The sequence below is a fragment of the Saccopteryx leptura genome, chromosome 1 (assembly GCF_036850995.1).
Source record: "Saccopteryx leptura isolate mSacLep1 chromosome 1, mSacLep1_pri_phased_curated, whole genome shotgun sequence".
NCBI classification, from domain to species: domain Eukaryota; kingdom Metazoa; phylum Chordata; class Mammalia; order Chiroptera; family Emballonuridae; genus Saccopteryx; species Saccopteryx leptura.
The window spans coordinates 279,233,385-279,256,759 of NC_089503.1; the positions used below are offsets into that span (position 1 = coordinate 279,233,385).

Below are 23,375 nucleotides of genomic sequence, written 5' to 3' on the forward strand. Positions count from 1 at the left end.
TAGTTCCTTTTTTTATGTACCTTGACTGGGCAAGCCTGAGGTTTTGAACCAGAGACCTCAGCATTCCAGGTCAATGTTCCATTCATTGTGCCATTACAGGTCAGACATATCTTATGTAACTCTATTCCAACTGATGATAGTTGTGTTAGTCATTTGTTTTTCTGGTCTCGTACGCATTTTTTATCTACCTCTGATCCTCTCTTTATCCCAGGAAACTATTATGGAAAAGTAAATTTTCCAAGCTCCCTTATATCTGATGTCCTGTTAGATTGTTAATGAGAGGTATTGGTGTGAAAACGAGGTTGTAGAGAAGGGATAACCTGGGCATTTCTCCCACTCCACTTTTAAGCAGTGTCTCTGGCAGGAGCTGTGTGTTCTGTAGCTCAGCCCCTCTCCTTTCTGACACAGACTTAGAAGGGAAGGTGACCTCCCACCGATGTAAATCTCTATCTTGCCTACCATCTGCACAGTTTGGTGTTTTAATTCTTCGGATACCTTTGTAGCTAATTTTCTAGAATGATCAATACCTCTGTTGAACTACCTGTCATGGGTTCTACTTCTCCTGTCCTTATTTTCTTGTTTGGTATAAAGACAGAGACTATCTTCATTGTGTGAATAAATAAGTGACTTGTACCAACACCACACAACTAGTTCAAAAACAGGCTTTCATCTACGGAGGAGATGTCACTTATGTGATGCAACCTTTTTTTTTTTAAAAAAAACTGATATTTAAGATCCTTTAGAGCAGTGGTCCCCAATCTTTTTTGGGCCACGGACCGGTTTAATATATAATCAGAATATATTTTCACAGACCGGCCTTTAGGGTGGGACGGATAAATGTATCACGTGACCAAGACAAGCATCAAGAGTGAGTCTTAGACAGATGTAACAGAGGGAATCTGGTCATTTTTTAAAAATAAAACATCATTCAGACTTAAATATAAATAAAACAGAAATAATGTAAATTATATATTCTTTCTCTGCGGACCGGTACCAAATGGCCCACGGTCCGGTACCGGTCTGCGGCCCGGGGATTGGGGACCACTGCTTTAGAGTTTGAATAAGACAAAAGCAACATTTTCCAGCAATGTTAGCATAAGAACATCCTTGCTGGGCAGTTGGGGCAAGAAGGACTCTTGGTGTTTGGGGGCTGCACTAAAGAGGGAGCATTTCCTTGGGTTTTCTTGTGCTGCGGATGAATGGAGTCTTAGCCAGGCTGGTGCAGTGTAGGGTTTCCTTTCTCCCGCCCCCAAGAGGTGGAGGGCAATGGAAAGGAAAGCACTGGTCTGTGGCCCCAGCTAAGGAAGGGAGCGCAGCCTATGCGGGTTTGAAAAAAAAGAAACGAAACACGCTTTCAAATCAGTTGTGCCTCATTTCAAAGCCCAAGTACTTGAACTACTATGCTGTATCCAAATGATATTCCAAATGAATAACCAAATAGTTTTCATTAATCACGTCTTTCTATTACTTAGCTCAAATGGTCTGCGTTATAGCACTAACTAGCTACTATTATCACTTAATTGTTTATCTCTCCCAATAGCTTATGAGGCCACTACTGAGCAAGCACATATGTTTTTCATCTTTGTATCCCTAACACCAACTACTGTGCTTGGAATGTAGTAGAATCATAATAAATATTTGTAGAATGAATAAATAATAATCATTGCCATCGCCTGACCTGAGGCAGCAGATGACAGAGCATCGACCTGGAACGCTGAGGTCACCGGTTTGAAACCTGGGCTTGCCCCATCAAGGCACATAGGAGAAGCAACTACTATGAGTTGATGCTTCTGCTCCTCCCCCTTTTCTTCTCTCTCTCTCTGTTCTCTAAAATTAATAAATAAAATCTTAAAAAATAATAATCACCACCATTTACAGAGTGATTGTATTATTCCAGCAATCATATAAACTTTAAGACACAATCTTTATACTGATCTTGCAAGATAGGTTTAAATATTCCACAGATAAGTAAAAAACAAACAAACAAACAAACAAACAAAAGAAAACAAAATGAAAACACAATTCAACGAGTTTAAAGAACTCACATCTAATCTAGGACCAAACCCCAACTGACTGGGCTTCATGTTCTGACATTTTGAATTTTCAGGTTTTTTTGGGAGCTTGATACACGAATAAAAACTCCTTTCTGTATAAGAAAAAAGAAAGATAAGTATGTCCTTGCCATAATTAAATAAAGAAAAATGGGTTTTTTTTGCATCCAAAACTATGTGTGTGTAAGCAAAAGGAAGCAAAGAATTGAGATAATTTGAAGAAACAAAATAGTTTAAATTGACAGTATGCAAAAAGTTGGCTACTCCTGTAATTACTTGATCGTTCTCTAGCATTGCTTGGCATAGGATATAACCCTGATAATATTCACAATCAGCTCTCCTAAAGACGGAGAGTTTCAGCTTGGCTTTTTCAGGTCTTGTTTTATTATCAGAGTCAGGCAATGTACTTTAGTACATTGTACTAATTATCAGAGTCAGGCAATGTACTTTAGTACATTAGCTAAAGTAACAAGGAAGGTATATTTATTGATGGATTGCTGATGACAGGTTTTGCTTGTGTTTCTGTGCTTTCACAGTATTGCTGGAAATGCATTTTAGGGATACATGCATAGGAGGATTTGAGTGACAGTGGCAAAATTTATTGGAAGGACACGCAGGGCATAGATGTCCCTGAAGAGGCTTCTGCATTGTCCCATTCATGACTAGGTAGCTCGGCTTCGTCTTGCTGAGGAAGAAGTCCAACCTTTGGGGCCACAAGCCGGCACTTGTCCCCAACAAGCCCAGGAGGAGGGCCAGAACCCAGAGCTCCCATGCCATTAGGTCACCAACTGAGACTCCAGTGATCCAGCGCCGTCTTTGTTCTTGCCCAGCCTGTGATAGGTGCTGTGCCTTGGCTTGCCTGGCTGCTAAAGAGAGAGGGTACCTTGGGCCTTCGTTGCTTTGGTTATATTTTCTTGGGTTTGGGAAAGGGTAAGCCTTCTTTTAAACTATCCAATCTCTTTCTTGGACCTTGCTGGGGCTATGCTGATGCTTCCCCATCCAATCCTTTCCCCAGGTTTGTCTCCTCCCCTTTATAGCCTTCATTTTGGCTCCTTCTGGCAACCTCCTAGTGTTGCTTCATCTGGCTCCTACTGTGCATGCCTCAGCAGGAGAATTTCCCCTCACTGTTCATCCCTCTCCCCTTAATCTGAGGGAACTGGCTGGTTCTTCCCTGGAGAGATTGGAAAGTTGGTCTTTCCTGCCTTTCTTACTTACTTGAGGATTTGGCAGAGGATGCAGCTGTTCCGTGGAGTGTCTATGAAGTACCCCTTTCTACTGGCTTAATTAGATGTCAGGCTCCCTTCTTTTTCCTTAATATCTAACTCTGCCTATGCTAACAATACCTCCTTTGGACATAAAAAGTAAAATAACACCTATATTTGTAAGGCTTCTTTGCACAATCCAATACCTTGTTATTTGATTTCTGATAAAAATGAATAAACAGAAGTAAAATAACTTGGTAGGCATTATACAAAGAGTCATTGTTGGTTCTACATGTATTCCATTGGCACATACTTGCCTGGTTCGGTTTTGGTTGAATTATTTCAGCTGCATTCTCCTAAGAGGCTGTCATCTTCTTGCAGAGCAAGGAGCCATTTGAAAATTCTGGAAATAAACAATTTTCATAAGTTTATTGCTGGTAGGACTTTCTCTTCTTTTCCCAGGAAAATGATGTTCTCCTAAGTCTTTGTGTTTGTACTGCTAGTTTTATCAAGATAAAGTAAAGCCTTTATTTTGTTAATTTGATACTGTAATGTAAAAGTAAATGTATGCATTTTCCTAGGTGACTTATGTCTATATACTTAAGACTAAGGAAAGATCATAAACAAAGTGATTTATTTGTTTTGTAAAAGATTGTATTCTCTTGTGACTGAGACGTGTTAAGGCTGTCAACTAAGGGGTGCCAAAAATCCGAGTGTTGCTTTGCAATGGGTATAGAATTTTAGTTATGCAAGATGAAAAGTTCTAGAGACATGATATTTTAAAAATGTGCATATAGTTAACAATTCTGTAAATGTGCTTTGAGTACAATTAAAAAACAAAAACAAAACCTCTAAATTGTGACCAGTAAATGTGGAAGAACGCAATCCTATTTTTGTGAGGATGCATATTGAAGACTTACTCCCCTTTAAATGCTGAGAAGGGTTAGAGAAATAAAATGCTTCTCCTCTTAATAAAGCTTCAGCAAGTAACTTTCATTTGCAGTGATGACTGATGAGGATTTGCTTGTGACACTGTGGTCCCAGGACCAGAAGTCACCGTGTAAACAACCCTGTGCTAACAAAAGGGGCTTGTTTCCATGGCTGGCACTGACACTTCTTGAGGATGTGAAGAAACAATGAGTGCTTTCCCCTTTTTTGGTCCAAAATGCTCAAAATGATTGTGACATTAACTATGAGATTTCATGAAATTTATTCAGTAACTATAATAGATTTCATTTGTTAATTTATTAATTTTCTTCATTAACATTTAAAATATGTCTGAAAAACTAAAATGTTTTTACCGTGTAAGTTGACAAATTAGGGAACGTTTAGTGTTAATCGAATCACATGTAATTCATTCCAGGTGCTTAATTTTAAACACTGCCTCTTATCTCAGACAACACATTTGTTTATAACACATCTCTCAAGAGAGTAAACATATTTTGAAACAATCTTTGAGGCATGGTGATAAATTGTGCTCAAGAGGGTTACATTACAGCATCATGAGTCATAGAAGGAACTACAGTTTTCCTATGTGATAATCGTCTGTGTTACTAACTCCACCTTCTATGTCCCGTGATCAGATAGGAAAAAGACATTTAGAAAAGTCGTATTTTTCCTGACCAGGCAGTGGCACAGTGGATAGAGGGTCAACCTGGGATTCTGAGGACCCAGGTTCAAAACCCTGAGGTTGCTGGCTTGAGCAAGGGGTCACTGGCTCAGCTGGAGTCCCTGGGTCAAGGCACATATAAGAAAGCGTTCAATGAACAGCTCAAGTGCCGCAATAACAAATTAATGACTCTCATATGTCTCCTTTCCTGTCTGTCTGTTTCTCTCTCTCTCTTTTGCTAAATAAATAAATAATTCCTGGTTTTAGCTGCTAAAAAAGAATGAAGACAATATTGACATAAAAGAGAAATGTTCCCCTCCCCTCATTGTTTGATTGGTTAACTATTTTGGCCTCAGGTATTGGCAAGGAGAGACTGAAGGAAAATGAAAGGGTGTGAGATTGGCTTCTAAAGCATGAGAAGGAAGACATGAGGACAACTAAGGGGTTCATACACAGTAAAAGCATATGTATTACAGATGAGGAACAAGAAGAGCAGTTTCCACTCATTTGAAAAATTGTCTATCTATTTTATTGTTTGTTTTGCTTTTTTTTAAATTAGTTTTTTATTATTTTTAAAAATATGTTTATTTATTTATTTTAGAGAGTAGAGACAGAGAGAGAGAGAGAGAGAGAGAGAAGGGGGGAGGAGCAGGAAGCATCAACTCCCATATGTGCCTTGACCAGGCAAGCCCAGGGTTTTGAACTGGAGACCTCAGCGTTCCAGGTCAACACTTTATGCGCTGCACCACCACAGGTCAGGCTGTTTTGTTTTGTTTTTTAAAAACTAGTGCCTTGTACTATAGTTAAGGTAATTTGACATTTTAGTGGAAATTTCAGACTGAGTTCATTTGCATGGCCATTTAGAGTTGCCAAGAATGTTTCTAACAATTTTTATTCATGACCTATAAATTTTTTTACCCCCTACATACCAAAACATTTGTATTTGATCATACACTATTTAGTTCTAGTCCAATGTATTTTATTTAGAGGTTTTACCTTTCTCAATAAAAATATAGGTTCCATGCGATCTGGGTTCAAGTACTTTCCACAGAGCCTTACACTTCTTTAATTCATTTATATAATCTATCGGAAATGTCTATCTTGTTAATTTGTGACACCTTGTGTTTAAAATGATGACTGGCGCACAATAGACTTTTGCTGTATAGTTGTATCCCTGGGAGAACAGGTAAATAGAACTAAGCTCAAACATTGTTCAGTGGCTATTACCTTAATGTATGCAGGGGAGTGGGACTCGACGAATTTATAGAGGTGAAAGAGTAAGGTTTTTAAAAATTAGTGTGTTCAGGATCACTTGTTAAATAGATATTGTTCAGGGAACTTTAATAATTATCTCTGGGGATACTGTTAGCATATCCTTTCAACTTAAAGTAGATTTATTAGAATAATTCTTGTCCTAGTGAAACACTGGTTTTGGTGCAAAATATTGTCCTAGCTTCAAGACAAAACATAGATGTAACTTTGAAAGGGGTTAGTTAAATTTAATAGAGTTTAAGTAATCTTTTTGTTTTACATATAAAAATGTGTACTTATATAATTAATATATATTACACATAGATACAAATATATCTGTATTTATTACATATATAGACATATAGATGTGCATTTATATGCTTGGTTTTTTCCTAAGCCTCACATCTTAATTTGCAACTGTAAGATTCTTTTCGAGATCATAGAATTATTTGTTATTTTTACTTAGGCTCTTTCCATAATTAAAATTCCATGTCTCCCCAGGTTTCCGTGAATCAGCCATGCCCCAGAAAGTGTTTCCCTTCTTGAAACTCCAGGGAAGTACTGGAATGCAAAGAACTTGAAAAGGGAGCCTAGCCAAACAGATTTTTGAACTTTGGTAGCCTTGCTGAAGCAGGTTTTTAGCACAAACAGAAATCAAAGTCAGTGTGTTCTTAAAAGCAGCATTTTCATGTAAGTCCAAAAGGTTCACTTTGGTTCTATTTATTTTGGCTAAAGAAGTGAAAAGTTTTGTTTTAACCACATGGTCATTATTTTGTAGGAGGACCATAACAAGTAACTCTATCTTTAATCTCACTAAAGAATAACTAAAGTAATTGGAGAGAACATTTTCAATGGAAAATTAGCAACAAAGTTTTCTTTAACATCATTATTTTCTAGATCTGCAGTCAAAAGCTTCCCAGATATTTGTAACACAGTGGATTCTGATTTTGTTATTTAAATTCAGTGTTTTCTTCAAAAGAATGACAACTTATGATTTTGTCAGTAATTTAATATATTTTTGTTTTCTTAAAACAATAGAACTAAGAAATATCAAGATTTAAATCATAAATACTTTGGAGCACTCAGAAGAACAACATGGGGGAAACTGAGAAAATTGAAACCCGCAGAGTAAGATGTCTTTCGAAGTTGAAGGTATGGAATTTTTTGTGCAGATATATGAATATATACTGTATTTTTCCTTTTAACTTAAACCTTATAAAGTTGTTTATATGTTCATGAAAATATCTAATACTCAGGTCCTGCTACCTGATATGGTGACAATTTCTTGCTTTAATGAAGTCTGTTTTGTAAATGAAGGTATATGTCAATAGGATCATGCATTCAGGCAATTTAATCAGAAATGGTTTTGAGGGACTTATATGGCAGAGAAAGTCTTAAAATTTTTTCAGACATACGTTATGTTACAGCAGGACTTATTTTCCTGGATCAAAGGCCAGCTAAATGCCCACCCTTCAGGGATTTCGGAGAGGAGTGTGAGAATCATTCCCAGAAAATGGTTCCTTAGAAAGAAATGCTTTGTTGATCTATATGCAATGATTATTCCACAATGACCCAGTAAAACAAATATTTCCTTCAAGCTTGACAACATGCCAATTATTTTCTGTAAAAATAATCTTCTCTTTGGTAGCTGTTTCTTATAATTTATTATTTCACAGCAAATTATATTTGCATTTTGCCTTCAAACAAAATTTGAATTTATTTTAAACCAAGGGATTTGTATATTAATCTTGATTCTATAGCTAGCGCCTGCAAGTGCTTTTGAAACTAAGACATTGCCACCAATTTTCTCCCCATCGAGTGTTTATATTCTCTTTATACATGTATAGGGGAAATCTACACATGTACATGAAAGTAGGGGATTATGCTATAGATCTAGAAAATTACTTTTTTCTGAAATGCCACGTTCAATATACTTTTAAAATTTCCCCTTAAGTTAATCTTCACTACTCATATTCTCCTAAAATTGAATGGTTAAAAATAAGAATCGAGGACCAGGCTCCCTGGGTTCATATCTGAGTTCAACTGCTTACTTGTTTCACCTTAGACAAGTTGCTTAATCTATTTGTGCTCATTTTTTTTCATCTGAAATGGGTAATAAAATAGTTTTATAGGATTTTTTCCTTTTTCATGCTTGCAATAATGACTGCAATATCATAAAAGTTCAATAAATATTAGCTATTTACTAATAATAGCATTTTTCGATAACAGCCAAGTCAAGCTTTATTTATAAAAGTTGGTTTTAAATTTTTTATTACTTTGGAGATTGGCAGATTAGACATTGACTTAAATGTTATGGCGAAATATTGCTAGCAGAAGTTTATCAAGTAAAATTGAGAGGCAATTGCTTAATTATCAGATTTTGTGTATATGTAACAACAATGTATTTTTCTTTATTTTTTAAATTTATTTAGAAAATTAAATTTAATGAGATGACATTGATCAATGAGTACATAGGTTTCAGGTGAACATCTCTATAGCATTTGAACTGTGGATTATGTTATGTACCCATCACCCAATGTCAACAAAATTTCCATCACCACATATATACTTGTCCCTCTTTACTCTCTTCCCCCCACCCTCTCCCCCATATCCTCTTCCACCTAGTAACGACTTCACTTTTATCTATGTTCATGAGTCTCAGTTTTTTTTTTTGTGTTTTTTTTTTGTATTTTTCTGAAGCTGGAGATGGGGATAGACAGTCAGACAGACTCCCGCATGCGCCCGACCGGGATCCACCCAGCACGCCCACCAGGGGGCAATGCTCTGCCCACCAGGGGGCGATGCTCTGCCCACCAGGGGGCGATGCTCTGCCCCTCCGGGGCGTCGCTCTTTCCCGACCAGAGCCACTCTAGCGCCTGGGACAGAGGCCAAGGAGCCATCCCCATCGCCCGGGGCCATCTTTGCTCCAATGGAGCCTTGCTGAGGGAGGGGAAGAAAGAGACAGAGAGGAAGGAGAGGGGGAGGGGTGGAGAGGCAGATGGGCGCCTCTCCTGTGTGCCCTGGCCGGGAATCAAACCCGGGACTTCTGCACGCCAGGCCGACGCTCTACCACTGAGCCAACCGGCCAGGGCCAAGTCTCAGTTTTATATCCCACCTATGTGTGAAATCATATAGTTCTTAGCTATTTCTGATTTACTTATTTCACTCAGTATAATGTTCTCAGGGTCCATCCGTGTTGTAGTAAATGGCAATATGTCATCATTGCTTATGGCTAAGTAATATTCTATTGTATATATGTAGCACATCTTCTTTATCCAATCCTCTATCAAAGGACACTTTGGTTATTTGTCTTGGCCACTTGTGAATAATGCTGTGATGAACATGGGGCTGCATGTATCTTTGCATGATAATATTTTAGAATTTTTTGGGTAGATACCCAGTAGAGGGATTGCTGGGTCATACAGTAATTCTTAATTTTTTAAGGAACCACCATAGTTTCTTCCATAGTGGCTGTACTAGTAACAGTGTATTTTTCAAACAGTGTGAATAACAAATTACAATATTTAAAATGTGCTCTGCTGACATTAGCTTGATTAAGTTAAACCTGAAGAAATCAATATAATTTATGTATGTATATATGTATGTATATTTATTGGATTTGTTGGGGTGACATTGGTTAATAAAATTATATAGGTTCCAGGTGGATAATTCTATAATACATATCTGTATGTTGTATTATGTGCTCACCATCCCAAGTCAAGTCTCCTTTTGTCATCATTAATGCTCCCTTTACCAGCTTCTACCTTCCCCCATTCCACTTGCCCTCTTTTAATCACCATACCACCATCGGTGTCTGTAAATTTTTTTCTTTGCTTAATGTTTCATCTTTTTCACCCAGCCCCACAACTTCTTTTCTGACAGTTGTCAGTCAGTATGTTCTATGTATCCATGAATGAGTCTGTTTCTAATTTGCTTGTTTTGTTCATTACATTTCACATATAAATGAAATCATATGGTATTTGTCTTTCTCTGATTGACTTAACTTTTTTACTCTGAATTTAAAAAGTGTTCTCATTAAGCCAAATTCTTTAGAAAACATCAAAAAAACTGTTTTGTATATTTGCTTCACATTCTGGAACATTATTGTTAAAAAACTCGTAGGACTAACCTTATGAATATAGAGGTTATTTTGTACTAGACATGAGGCAGAATAGTCACTGGTTGCTTTCCCTATATAAATAAAACCCAACAGTTTAGGCCCCTAACTAAGTGTTTTAGGAAAAGAGCTTTAGGAATGTTAGTCACCTAGTTTCCTTTCTTAAAATCTTAAATAAATAAATTACTCTACCAAATACAATCTGTACTTTATTTGGCAGACATTGCTTTTAAATACAAAATCTTAATTATAAAACCTGTGAAAACTGTTTACTCTCAATAATGTGCTCTGAAAATATTTATACTGTGAAGGAAAAGTTTCTACAAATGGTTTTTACTACAGAAGGATAAATAACTAGGGACAGAGCAATACTGTGGTAGGCAATTAGACAGACATGAGCAGAGTGAGGGCTATATATAGGCCAGGCACAGAAAGTCATCAGGGCGGAAAGCCCCAAGTGCCTAACCGTGGGCAAAATTGGGCAAAGATCTCACCCCCAAGGTAACCTTTCTTCCATTAGCATATTGCTGGTCATGCTGTTAAGATCCTTTCCTGACCTTTCCTACCTTGGCATGTTGCTGGTCATGCGGGTTAGACCCTCTTAGCAGGGAAGTGAACTGGAGGCCAGAGAATAATAGCCTTTAGCGTTAACCTCTAGGGATAACATCTAGGCTTTGTGTTTCAGCTCCAGGCTCAGAAAGGCAGCAAAACCAAATAAGTGACGCCACAGCTGACCTGAGGACCAGCTGCATTGATTAATGGCTCCTTCCCTAGCCCCATGCTCTCCTATTGCTTCTTCTGTACTAGGCCCTTCCTTGTTTCACTGTCCCCAGCTTTCATGAACATACTCTCAAAATCACTTGGACTTGTGTTGTAAAAATTTTCTAGCACAAAGTCAAGAACTGTTACATTACGAGCTGGCCTTTGGCAGACCTAAAAAGCCAAGTTCCTTGGCTTGTCAGCAATCTAAGAGTTTGACTCATACTGAGTGTGAAATTTAAATTTCCCAGGTCTTTTTCACATACAATTCTATTCAGATTTCCTTAAATGTATTAGTGCAGCTAACTTGGCTCAGGTGTATTTAATACTATTCCATTTCACCTTATAGTCAGCTTACTTTCAGTTCTTCAAGATTTTTTTTTTTTTTTTAATTTTTCTGAAGCTGGAAACGGGGAGGCAGTCAGACAGACCCCCGCATGCGCCCGACCGGGATCCACCCTGCATGCCCACCAGGGGGCGATGCTCTGCCCACCCGGGGCGTTGCTCTGTCGCGACCAGAGCCACTCTAGCGCCTGGGGCAGAGGCCAAGGAGCCATCTCCAGCGCCCAGGCCATCTTTTGCTCCAATGGAGCCCCGGCTGCAGGAGGGGAAGAGAGAGACAGAGAGGAAGGAGAGGGGTAGGGGTGGAGAAGCAGATGGGCGCCTCTCCTGTGTGCCCTGTGTTACATCCTAGGAGACAGGCCACAGCAGACACAAAGTAAATTTTATAAGTTTTATTGCAGACCTGCACAGGGACTGCAGGCAACCCACGCAAGGGAGCACTGCAGCCCCCCAAACCTGCGTAGGGACTGCAGGCAACCCACGCCTCCGAAGAGACTGGAGCACTGCAGCCACGAGCTTCTAAAATGGCTCCTTTTTATAGGGTGGCTATTTAGGATGAGCAAGCAAGCAACGTTTACAAGGGCGGGAGAGGTCGCACGCAGCATAGCAACGGGGGGGGGGGGGGTATAGCTTAGTGGAGACTTTCAAACATAAATTTCTGATAAGGGTCTCTGACTCATAGCCTGTTTTTCTAAGAGTTAGACAGCACACTTCCTTGAACCTAACATTCCCCCATCTCTTTTGGGCATAAATCAAACCCTTGATTCTTTATCAGTGGGGAGAATGGTATTTATAGGCGAAACCTACACGGTTATAATGTTTTCAGCACATTTGTACAATATTTTTACAAAAGTACACAAACACACACTGTTCTCAGATAATAAACTACTTTCCTGCAATATCTGCAGGGCTGATACACAAGGACATGTCCTGCCTTTTATTTTTCTTCTCTGTACTAACTTCTTACAACCTGCACAAACCTTCTGCAACTTACACAAACCTTCTGCAATTTACACAAACCTTCTGCAACTTACACAAACCTTATGCAACTTACATAAACCTTCAACTTTGTTGGGCAGATAAAATGTATTATGCTCACTTTGTTAAAGAGGCCATCGCCCAGGTGATATTAATGTGTGTTGGAGATCGTTGTAACCTGGGGCTTGGTTTTGGGATTAAGCCTTTCCTACCCTTTTTGCTGTAGGGCGGTACAATCCAATCATGCCTCAGAGAAGTGACTTTGTATTAGAGACTACCCTATTTTGTATATTGGATTAAAGGTTGTGAAGCTACACTATAAAATAGGCCGCTTGGTTCCTGAGATTAGCATGAGAGAGCAGAGAAAGTAGAGCCAGCAGCGGAAGGCGGCCACGTGGAGGAGGCCAGGAAAAGCAGCCAAGATGGTGGAGTGCTGAGTGAGATGCCAGTTTGTACAGAGTTTGTATCTGGGATAAGGCAGGAGATGGTGAACTGAGGAGAAGAAGGCTGGTGAGCTAGAAACCTTTGATTCTAGGAAACTCGGATAAGTCAGTGGCTTTGTGAGCACTGAGTGTGACTGGGTTTTGGAGCCCAGTGTATGTTTTTACTTGCCCGCCGGGTGCAAGGTAGGATTAAAGGCTATGGCCCACCAGTTTTTGGCTCCATGGTTTCTTTACCGACTGTCTGAATCAAATGCGAACCTGCATGGGCCGGGCTGCTGTGTTAGTGGCCCCGGCCCTGCCTGCTGGCTTTACAAACTTTTATGCACTTTCTTATCTAGAAATAACTGGCCTTCATAACAATTTGCTTTTTTCTTTTCTTTTCAAAAGTACCTCTACACCTCATACCTTCTATTATCAAAACTATACAATTCCTTTCTAGTCAAAACTCTTGATTTTTAAAAACCTTAACCTTCAGTGAGGACTAAATCAGTAATAAGTAATCCTCTTTTAAAGATTGCTTTTTGGAGGTGTCCTTTTCCTAAGTAGCCTATTGGACACATGACCAATATTCATAGGTTATTCTATAGTGGTAGCTATGAACACATATATAATTTTCATTTACCTTATAGCTTCTCTCTCAGCCAAGGGACCTACACCCCTTTCTGTATGACTCATAGCAGTACATGCATCAAACCTCTTAAGATGACTTACTTGGCTTTCCTTTACCTTAGTTTCCCTCCCTCCCTAAAGTCTAATTAAAAGGAGGTCCTTAGTGAGTTTTTCTAGGCATTAGCCATGTGTGGACCAGTTAACTTCTGGTTTGTGGCTGAAGCAGGGCATGCTGTCCTTCTCAGGGTCAGCTTACAAGGGTTGGCGGGGTCAGTCTTCGCTGTCCACAAAGGTGTCTCTGCTGGGACCGCAAGCTTCAGCCGGCTGCGGTGGACCCAGGCGGGTATGCCTTCTACCTTGGCAGTAGTGGGAGTTGTCAGGATCATGGTGTCTGGACCCGTCTACGTGGGAGTCAGTCCTTGGGTGGTGTACTGCTAGAAGTGCCTCTTTGACAGTCTTTGAACAGTTTGCTGAGTAACCTATAAAACCTGTAAGTACTTAGGGAAAGGGTGTTACATTTCTACACTTTGCAGTTAGAGTTTAAGTCCTAGTGACTTCTGCTTCTAGCTGGAATTAGCAGCAAGTCCCAGCCTATAATAGGCATGGGGCATTGAGATAAGAGAAATAAAGGATACACTAAACATAAAGTAATAAAACCAGACTGTCAATACCCACAGTAGAGATCTTTGAGGGATAAATAAAACTTAAATATTCAAGCAAGGCATAGTAGATGGCCCTTGTGTTTACAAGAAATGAGATTAGCTTATCTGCTACTTGGAAGAAATACCTTAGGCTCCTGAACGATGTCCTTAGGCCTTCAGTGGCAATTCCCAGCATGCTGGGCAAGGTCAGGTCACAGGTAGCTGGAGCAGGGCTAGATGAGACTGAACCCTTCCTCCATGGAGCAAGGGGGCAGCTAACCTTCTCATGTCCCTCTTTCCACAGCACAGGTGTGTCAACCGGTGGGGCCGGGAAGCCTGGCAGGCTTCAGTTCAATGACCTTTCTTTCTACTCTGGAGCAGGGTCTTGATGAAAGCCCCTTAGGGCGCTGGAGCCAAAAGCTGGTATTTCCTGACTTTTTTTGGTCCTTTTTTTTTGCCTTTTCTGTTATTTCCTTGGTCATTATAGACCTTAAAAGCCATGCTCAGAAGATCTCACTGAGGGGCTTGACTAAGAGAACAAAATTGGGAATCTCTAGAGTTCTCCTTTCTACCTATTATGTTAAGAATTCTTCTATTAAGCCAATCAATAGTAATATTTATTACTCTGTGTTTTGTGACCTAACATTGAACAATTAACAATTACTGAATTATTATATATCCCCTAATATTTAAACTAAAATTTTAACATCACAGGCTATGAAATAGCAAATGAAAAGGAGAATTAACAAAAGACTGTTGAAATAACATATACATTTCTAACATAGAAAATGTTTTTTTTTACAACAACAAATCCTTGGTACAAAAAGGAAGTCTTTGTACTTGACAGACTATACAATTCTATTATGGCTAAAGCAGTGGGTTTAGAAGGGGCCATATTCCCTAAATCTTCTCCTCGGGTCTAGCTCCAGATAGGAGGCAGGGATTCCCCGGAGCCAAAGCAGAGGAGGGCAGGGGGCTGTAGCAAGGTGATGATAACCTCTAGCTTACTGCACTGTTATCTTTTGCCTGACTAAGCAGTGGCTCAGCCAGTGCCCAAGGGGGAGGGGCAAGTGCCTGAAACTGTGAGGGGAGCCTGCCGCTTCTCCTGCAGCCAGCTGCAGCCTGGCTGCCTTTTCTTTCTCTACCTCTGCTGCTATACTGGCTGCATACTGACCGTGCCACCTGCCTGCAGGTGGGTGCTGGTGATAGTACGCTAAACTCTCTATGTTTTCTATGGGTCTAGCAATCCTTGGTTTGGCCAGTCTGCTCTTAAGTTGGCCATTCTAGTTCACAAAGAGTCCGCAACGTGGCGGAATCAACAGGGGTCCCTTAGTCTCGTGCCCTGCGAGAGAAATCAGAAAAGTTATCAAGCAAGCACTGAAGAGGCGTTAGGACAGCAGATTGCCCCTGACACATGGCCCTTGACTCTCGAGGGAATCCTGTGAGGAAGCAATGGGCGAAGCAGACAAACAAACCAAATATGCACACAAAACAAACAAAACTTCTAAACCAAAACCAAAGGGAGAAGGCAGCATCCTGTGTTCCCCGACTGACCAGGTGGGGAGAAATCAGGTGGCATCCCGCCTGCTCCACTACACCCTTTTCTAACCAGAGCTCTGTTTCCAAATATTCAAAGAGGAAGCTTCCATACCAAACAGTCTCGAGACTCTAAATGTTTCGAATCAGCCAAATTCAGTTTCCAAACAGCAACTGTCGGAGGCTGGCCAGCTACCAACATCTGCTGCAGCCCACTCCATGAGGAGGGGTCTTACACGGCCTATCTCGCTGGGGCCTCCATTTGTTACATCCCAGGAGACAGGTCACAGCAGACACAAAGTAAATTTTATAAGTTTTATTGCAGACCTGCACAGGGACTGCAGGCAACCCACGCAAGGGAGCACTGCAGCCCCCAAACCTGCGTAGGGACTGCAGGCAACCCACGCCTCCGAAGAGACTGGAGCACTGCAGCCACGAGCTTCTAAAATGGCTCCTTTTTATAGGGTGGCTATTTTGGATGAGCAAGCAAGCAATGTTTACAAGGGCGGGAGAGGTCACACGCAGCATAGTAATGGGGGGGTATAGCTTAGTGGAGAATTTCAAACATAAATTTCTGATAAGGGTCTCTGACTCATAGCCTGTTTTTCTAAGAGTTAGACAGCACACTTCCTTGAACCTAACACCCTGGCCAGGAATCAAACCCGGGACCTCCACACGCCAGGCCGACATTCTACCATTGAGCCAACCGGCCAGGGCCTCTTCAAGATGTTTTTGAATACTTATGTTGGTCAAATAAGTTTGTAAATGTGATATATGTATGCTTGCTTATAGTTTGCATTGGATGTGGGAAACAGGCAGGGTCGTTATAGCCTAAAGCTTAGTTTAAGACTAAGCCTTTCCCACTCTTTTAATACTAAGATCTTTTCAAGTCTGGGCTTTTTCCCACACCCTTGACTGTTGCATGATGTGGGGTGGTACACTCTGATAAGGAATCTCATTATGCCTCAGATAAGTGAGTTTGTATAAGAGACTTCCTTGTTGGTATATTGGATTAAAACAGGGGTCTCAAACTCACAGCCTGCAGGCCGCATGCGGCCCGCCCACCAATTTTGTGTGGCCCGCAGACTAATCAAACCGTGGATTAGTCTGCGGGCCAGTCTGAGGGCCGCACAAAATTGGTGGGTGGGCCGCGAGTTTGAGACCCCTGGATTAAAGGTTTTGATTTCTACACTATAAAATGGGGCAGAGGAGACCATGCTGGAGGAGAACAGAGAAAGGCCACATGGAGGAGAGGAGATGGTGGAGAGCTGAAGTAGAAACCAGTTTGTGCAGAGTTTGAGCAGAGAGAAGAAGATGGTTAACAGAGGTGAATAGGGCTGGTGAGGTAGAAACTTTTGATTCTAGGAAACTTGGATAAGTCAGTGGCTTTGGGAGCCCTGAATGGAAAGGGAAGTGTTTTCCCACTGTGTGTATTTCTTGCCCGCTGGGTGCAAGCTAGGATTAAATGTAATGGCCCACCAGTTCTTGGCTCCATTGTTTCATTACCGTCCATTCGAATCAAATGTGAACCTGCACGGGCCGGTTGGCTATAATGGTGGTCGTGGCATGGCTACTGGCTTTACAACTTATTATGCCATTAATTTATTATCTTGATTTAGGTGCCTACTTCCATCAGGCACTTAGTAGACACAGAAGGTACACAGGTAAATGATAGATATAAAAGTAAGTAAAGTAAATACTGTGAGCAGTTCTTATCTTTGAACTGCTTACAGTATAGTGAGGGAGGAGATTTTTTTTTTTATGGAAAGTTTTAAGTAGTGAAATCACTTGCTAACAATACATCTTATAAATTTATTTGACATGTATTCACTAAACTCAATATGATTAGTAGTGGCAGGTGGAACTGAGATAAAAGGTGGACAAGACGTAGGAGAGACTCAAGTATGACTATAATGGTCTCAGCTAAACTGCATACATTTGAGAGATTTCAGCATATAGGTGACAATAAAAGCCATAGGAATAAGTGATATTTCCTAGGGAGTGCATTTATAGCATGAAGAGTAGAGAGTACAAGAAAAAGAAAAAAGCCTCAAGGGATTGAGCACAAAAGGATTTGACTGAAGTGAAAGAGTCTAGCAGGTAGGAGGAGATATAGGTATATATGGAGGGAGGAAATTTGAGGAAGAAAAGAGAGATTAATGGGGTCAAATGACTCAGAGATATCAAGTAAACTGGTGACTTAAGAAGTGTCTACAAAATCTGGAATTTGGAAGTTGTTTATGACCTTTTATGGAGTAGCTTCATGAGAAGCCACACTACAGGAGACTAAAGCATTAATGAAAGGTCAAATAATCTAGGCAGTGACTATAGACTATTTTTCCATGGTAGCTGTAGTAGCTACCATCAAAGGTAAGAGATGGTATATATATATATATATATATATATGTGTGTGTGTGTGTATATGCAGAATATTCATAATCTGGTGGTGGGGAGAAAGGAAGTAAACAGTGTGAGGTTGAAAATAGAGGAGGAAGGTAGGAACTGATTAATCAGGATCTCAGAAATGGGAAGAATGAATTCAAGAGGATGGGTGGAAGGATTTTATTGTACAAGAGAAAGAGAAACTATTCTAAAATGGAAGGAAAATTAGAGGGGCTAGGATACAGGTAAATTTGAAGGTGAAATAGCCAAGATCATTTGTTGGTAATAAAGAGCACTTGGCTGGGTTGGAGATCAAAAAACAAGAAAGACTGAATAATCTTGAAGAGAATGCACAAAGTACAGTAAAAATTGTGGGGTTGATTCAAGATTGGGAGTGTGGAAGTGGAGGGCTAAGGATGTTAGGGATTTAGCATGCTGTCTAGGGAGTAGATTGAATGGTCTCCTAGATGGAAGAGTCACCAAGAAATATCTTTAAATAAGGTCAAGGAAAAACCCCTATGATATAGGATTGGAGACCACCACTCATGTTGACTTAAATCTACTTATCTCTAACTTGTTGATTTTGAAGCAATAATTAATCTGCATAATTAACTATTGCCCGGTATGCAATGTTCTTTTCTCAACTCCTTTACAAAAATTGAAGTCCTTTTCTTTTCAATTTAATAAACTATCAAAATTTTAATTTCTTAGATTTTTAGTAAAGCCATACTAGCTCTTGGTGATCACAATGGTTCTGCTTGTTAAATTGTCTTTGATTTTTTTTTTTTTTTTACATATTATCACCAACCTGACTACTTTCTGGAACTATATCAATATATAGGAAATGTGATTCAATATATTAAAATTTATTATATTTATATCTACTTATCAATAGAGTACCTTCTCTGTTTAGAAATATTTTTATAATAACTTGCAATTAAAATATTACTTTAAATAAATTAACTAGCAGTGAGCAGTAATCTAATGTATAATTTGCAGGTTACTTTAAATAAGACCTTGAGCAAATTTGCAAACAGAAATGTTTTTTGTAATGTTACATTCCTTTTTTATTAACATATATGCATTCTTTTCACTAAGATAGCATTGTAGTGCTGAAGTTCTATTTGAATCATTCGCTATATCTATTTCAAATGACTAATTGTTTCTATGTATGTACAAGAGGAGGCTATAAAATGAGAATATAACTACATACGAAACTCAATATCACTAATCAGTTAGTCTCACTCTGAGTTTTCAAAGAGGGAACATATCATGAAAGACCAGAAAAGCCAATTACATTAAGTTTCTTGCAAATCCAAGGATTACTTAAGTTGGAGATAATCAGTCTTGTGGTAGAAGATATTTTGTCAACAGGTAGCAAACATACAATTTAAAAATAAATTTTTCATGTTTTCTTATTTTCTTCCTAGATGTTTTTGCTGGCAATAACATGTGCATTTGTATCCAAAACACTATCTGGATCTTATATGAATTCTATGCTCACACAAATCGAGAGACAATTCAACATCCCAACATCACTAGTTGGATTTATTAACGGGAGCTTTGAGATTGGTAATGAATTATTCCTGTATTACTTCTTTTATATTTCACTTTCTCTACAGAGCTAGTCTGAATTTTATACTCTTTATTTGTTGCTTTTAGGCCATCTAATCTTACTGAATAGTTTTTTTTTCTGAAACAGATTGAATATCTTAGCTAATTTTGCAGTATGCTTAGACATAATTCACTTAAATATTACTTCTGAATAATACCCAAATATTACCACATATCCCACCATTGGTCATTTTATTTTAATATTTGGTTATCAGGCATAAGTAGCTGAGTATTTAGAATGCTTACATTTAATCTATCATTTGATAACTCTTACATGCTCTATCTTTGTACTTAGAAGATATAATGGAGAACAAAGAAATCTGTTTCCTAAAGGAAAAAATAAATATTTTCTTTCTCCTGTTGTTTCTGCCGGATTGACAATTTTTTTCTAAGCACAGAAGGAAGAAGAAACTACTTTCACATCTCTTTGAATTTAGGGAAGAATACTTTCTATTCTTAGGTTCTGATTTTTGTGGATGATTGGGAAGATGTGAGGACAGAGAAAGAATGAGGGAGAGAAATATTTCTCTTGGGAACAAGCTGCAAAGAAATATGAATGCCACTTCTTTATAGTTTTACCATGCCATCTACTTCCTCTAAGGTTAAAGTTGTGTTTAATATATTTAATCAATATCTGAGAGAATATTGGGATTGAGGAGAAGCAAAACTGAAACAGGTGATACTTGATCCTGTCTCTTAGTGTTCAGCTCCCTGTATATGCTAGATCCTGGCGATGGAGTTAGAAATAACTTTTTATATAGTCTTGTATATACTCAGCTCATAGTTTAATGGAGGGCACAAAAGCAAAAGAATAATTTTAATTGAATGCAGCAAGTCTGGTGATATAAGTATGTATATGCAAGGTCATCTGGGAATACGGAGCAGAGACACAACCTCACTAAGGAAGATAGGCTCTTCAAGGACAAGTAAACGTTTTTCAGGTGAGGAAACAGGGTTAGATAAGTGTGAATTCCAACAGAAGAAGCATAAGGGTGAGGCAGCCTAGTAGCTTGTGTGGGGAGCAATATTAAGCCCAATATTATTGACTGGCAATGCTTAAGGTAGAAATTATTAAGCTATTCGTTTGGAGAAATGGGTTATATATAATTAGCCTGTGTACTTGTTATGGAATTTACCTTATCCTCTAGGTAATATAGAGTCACTAAGAGATTAGCAGTGGTTATTAGTCTTTCTGTGCCAAGGATTATGACAATATGATGCTATATGATTTCAGAATAATATTTTGAATTGTGCAAAATAAAAACTATAAGGATAAAAGGAAATCAATTATATTAAAATACTGAAATAATTTGTCATATAGTAATATCTGTGTATGAATATATTAAATATAACATTTATACTAATTTTGAAGTAATTATTAGTGTCAATATTTTGAGGTATCTTCAAGAACTGTAATGTCATATACAAATATCTATAACTTTTATTGGTGTCGATCTGTGACAAAATCACAGGTACCTTTAATATTACTGTCGTTTGCCTACTTTCGTTGTCAAAGGTAATGCCAATATTTAGTTAAAAGTTAGTAAAAAATAAAGATGCAATTTTTTTTCTTAAGTTCATAGAACCTCTAATTTTCACCCATGGACTCTTTACAGGTTTATAGATTATAGGTTAAGAACCCTTGTTTAAAACAAATGTCAGATTTACTTTTTAGCAGGACCATGCTTGTGGCTGTGTTGCAGAGAGATTTGAAGATGACCACCTAGACTAGGATAGAGAGGATCCTAGGAGGCCCATAACAAAGCACAAGGGAGAGCTATCTAGGTCTGAGTCAGGATTATATTGCTAGGAGTAAAGAGGATGACCTAAAGAAATATTTAGGACTGTAACTCCTGAGAACTGAGTCACAAATTGGGTGTGGCAGATGAGAAAAGGTGTTCTTTAGTTTATAACTTGGGCAGTGCACTGGGTAGTGGTGCTGAGACAGAGACTGGGAGAAGAGGAACAAGATTATAGTGGTGGCTATAGGGACAATGAGGAATTCTGTGTTAGTACCAATGAGACCTTTGGGTAACGATGTCCACATTGTAGTTCTATAAGTCGGAAGCATTGGGGAACTGTCCGGGCTAGAACTATTGATTAGTGAGTAAATAAGTGGTTGTTAAAATTAGAAAAGAAATGAGGCTATTCAGGGAAAGGTTATAGGGTAATAAGTACAATGGACAAAGAATGGATCCCTGAGGTGTACCAATGTTTAAGGAATAGGTGGAAGAAAGGAGCCCATGACAGTGTTCAGAAAAAGAATAGTAAGAGGGGAAATGGGAGAGAATGGTATTATAGAAGCCAAAGGAATAGAAATTTCCAAACAGAAAAAAATTGTCAATAGTATCAGCCGCATTAGAAATATCCAGTTAGATAAGGATAGAAAAGTATTCCTTGGGTTTTATAATGAGATAATTGATCATCTTCCCAGCTAAAGAGTAGATTTAGAAGCTGCAAAGTGGAGTTAGAGAGCAGTGACTTTAGGAGACAATGGCAGAGGAAGAAGTGGAATCTGACTACAGATGAATGTTAGTGTGGAGAGAAACTAGGGAACATCTGTAACTACAATGCAGTATTGAGAAAAAAAACCTCACAGTATATTGGAAATATTTTAATCATTAATCATTAATCATCAATCAAGTAAGTTTCTGGAAAGAATGGAAGTGTCCGGGTGGTTTGTTTGATCTCGGATGTCTAGATAGGCACCAGGAACTCTGAAACTGAAGGAAGGTGGTCAGGCCATGGGGTAGAAAATTCAGACATATTTATGTTGATTGTGCCAGATTTCTTGACAAAGGTGAAAATATATTAAGTAAGAGTGTGAGTGGCGAGAGGTGGCTTGAGAAGAATAAGGAAAATCTGAAACAGCTGTTGATGGGGAAAAGGAGAGGTAATTTACAGATGCCAAGAAAAGTATCACTCTGCTATCCTTTCCTCAGTAATATCAATATTTACAGAGTTCTCCAAACCCTTGACAAGACTTAAATATATTTTCCTGCCTCTCATGGTGATTATTTTACAGACAGAGCAGAGCAGTTTGAAAGATGAACTCACTCTTTTGTGAGGGGGTTAGTCATCTCCTTTCCTTTCCTTCTAAAAATAGACGTGGATTTTAAACTGGCCTTCTGGAGACAACACCTTCAACATAGATGGCTATGCTAACAGGGATTTTATTTATGTATTTATTTATTTATTTGAAGTAAAATTGACATGCAATATTAGTTTCAGGAGTACAACAGTGATTCAACCGCTGTATACACTGAGGAATGAGCACCACACTAAGACTACTTACCTGGATGATGGAGATTTTAGAAACCTAAAGTGGTCAGTGTGGCTGCTATGGCCATAGAGGTGGAGCACACTCTTCATTTAAAATAATGTAGGGGCTGACATCTCTTCTACTAAAGGAGCAGAATAGAAAAAAATATATGTTGGTCAAATAAGTTTGTAAAATATGATTTTTATGTTTGCTCACTCATAGTTTGCATTGGGGGCTGGGCAGCACCAGGTATATGTGGTCTGTGAAATTGCAAATTACCTGGTGAGACCTTTGATTTTAGGAGAAACTGGAGAAAATACTCCTGGTTGTGGAACCGGAGAATGTGTCAGTGGCTTTGGGAGCTCTGAATGAATAAAAGGGAAATGTTTTCCTTGTGTGTTTGATTGTTGGCCGGTGAGAGAATTTAATAAAGAAATCGCCCACCATTTTTTGGCTCCACTGTTTTTTTTACCGTCTGCCTAAATTCAATGAGAACCTGCGTGTGCATGGCCATGACAGTGGTAGCCCCAGGCCCTACAATATAGATGGAAGGAAAAGTCTTCGAAATGTGCAGCATCA

The 23,375-nt window shown here is 39.0% G+C and overlaps 1 protein-coding gene across 4 annotated transcripts in view; it reads left to right on the forward strand.

Annotated features, from left to right (window-relative positions):
* Positions 1-23,375, forward strand: part of SLCO1A2 (solute carrier organic anion transporter family member 1A2) — a 105,649-nt gene that overhangs the window by 40,016 nt on the left and 42,258 nt on the right. For 3 of the 4 annotated variants that reach the window (XM_066354873.1, XM_066354845.1, XM_066354854.1), the window contains 3 exons: positions 6,615-6,803; positions 7,152-7,265; positions 19,351-19,492. In XM_066354873.1, coding sequence (XP_066210970.1) covers positions 7,209-7,265; positions 19,351-19,492 — 199 coding nt within the window. In that variant the 5' untranslated portion in view covers positions 6,615-6,803; positions 7,152-7,208. Of the gene's footprint in view, positions 1-6,614; positions 6,804-6,911; positions 7,266-19,350; positions 19,493-23,375 lie in introns of those variants that run through there. The other variant, XM_066354864.1, reaches the window with a different exon arrangement.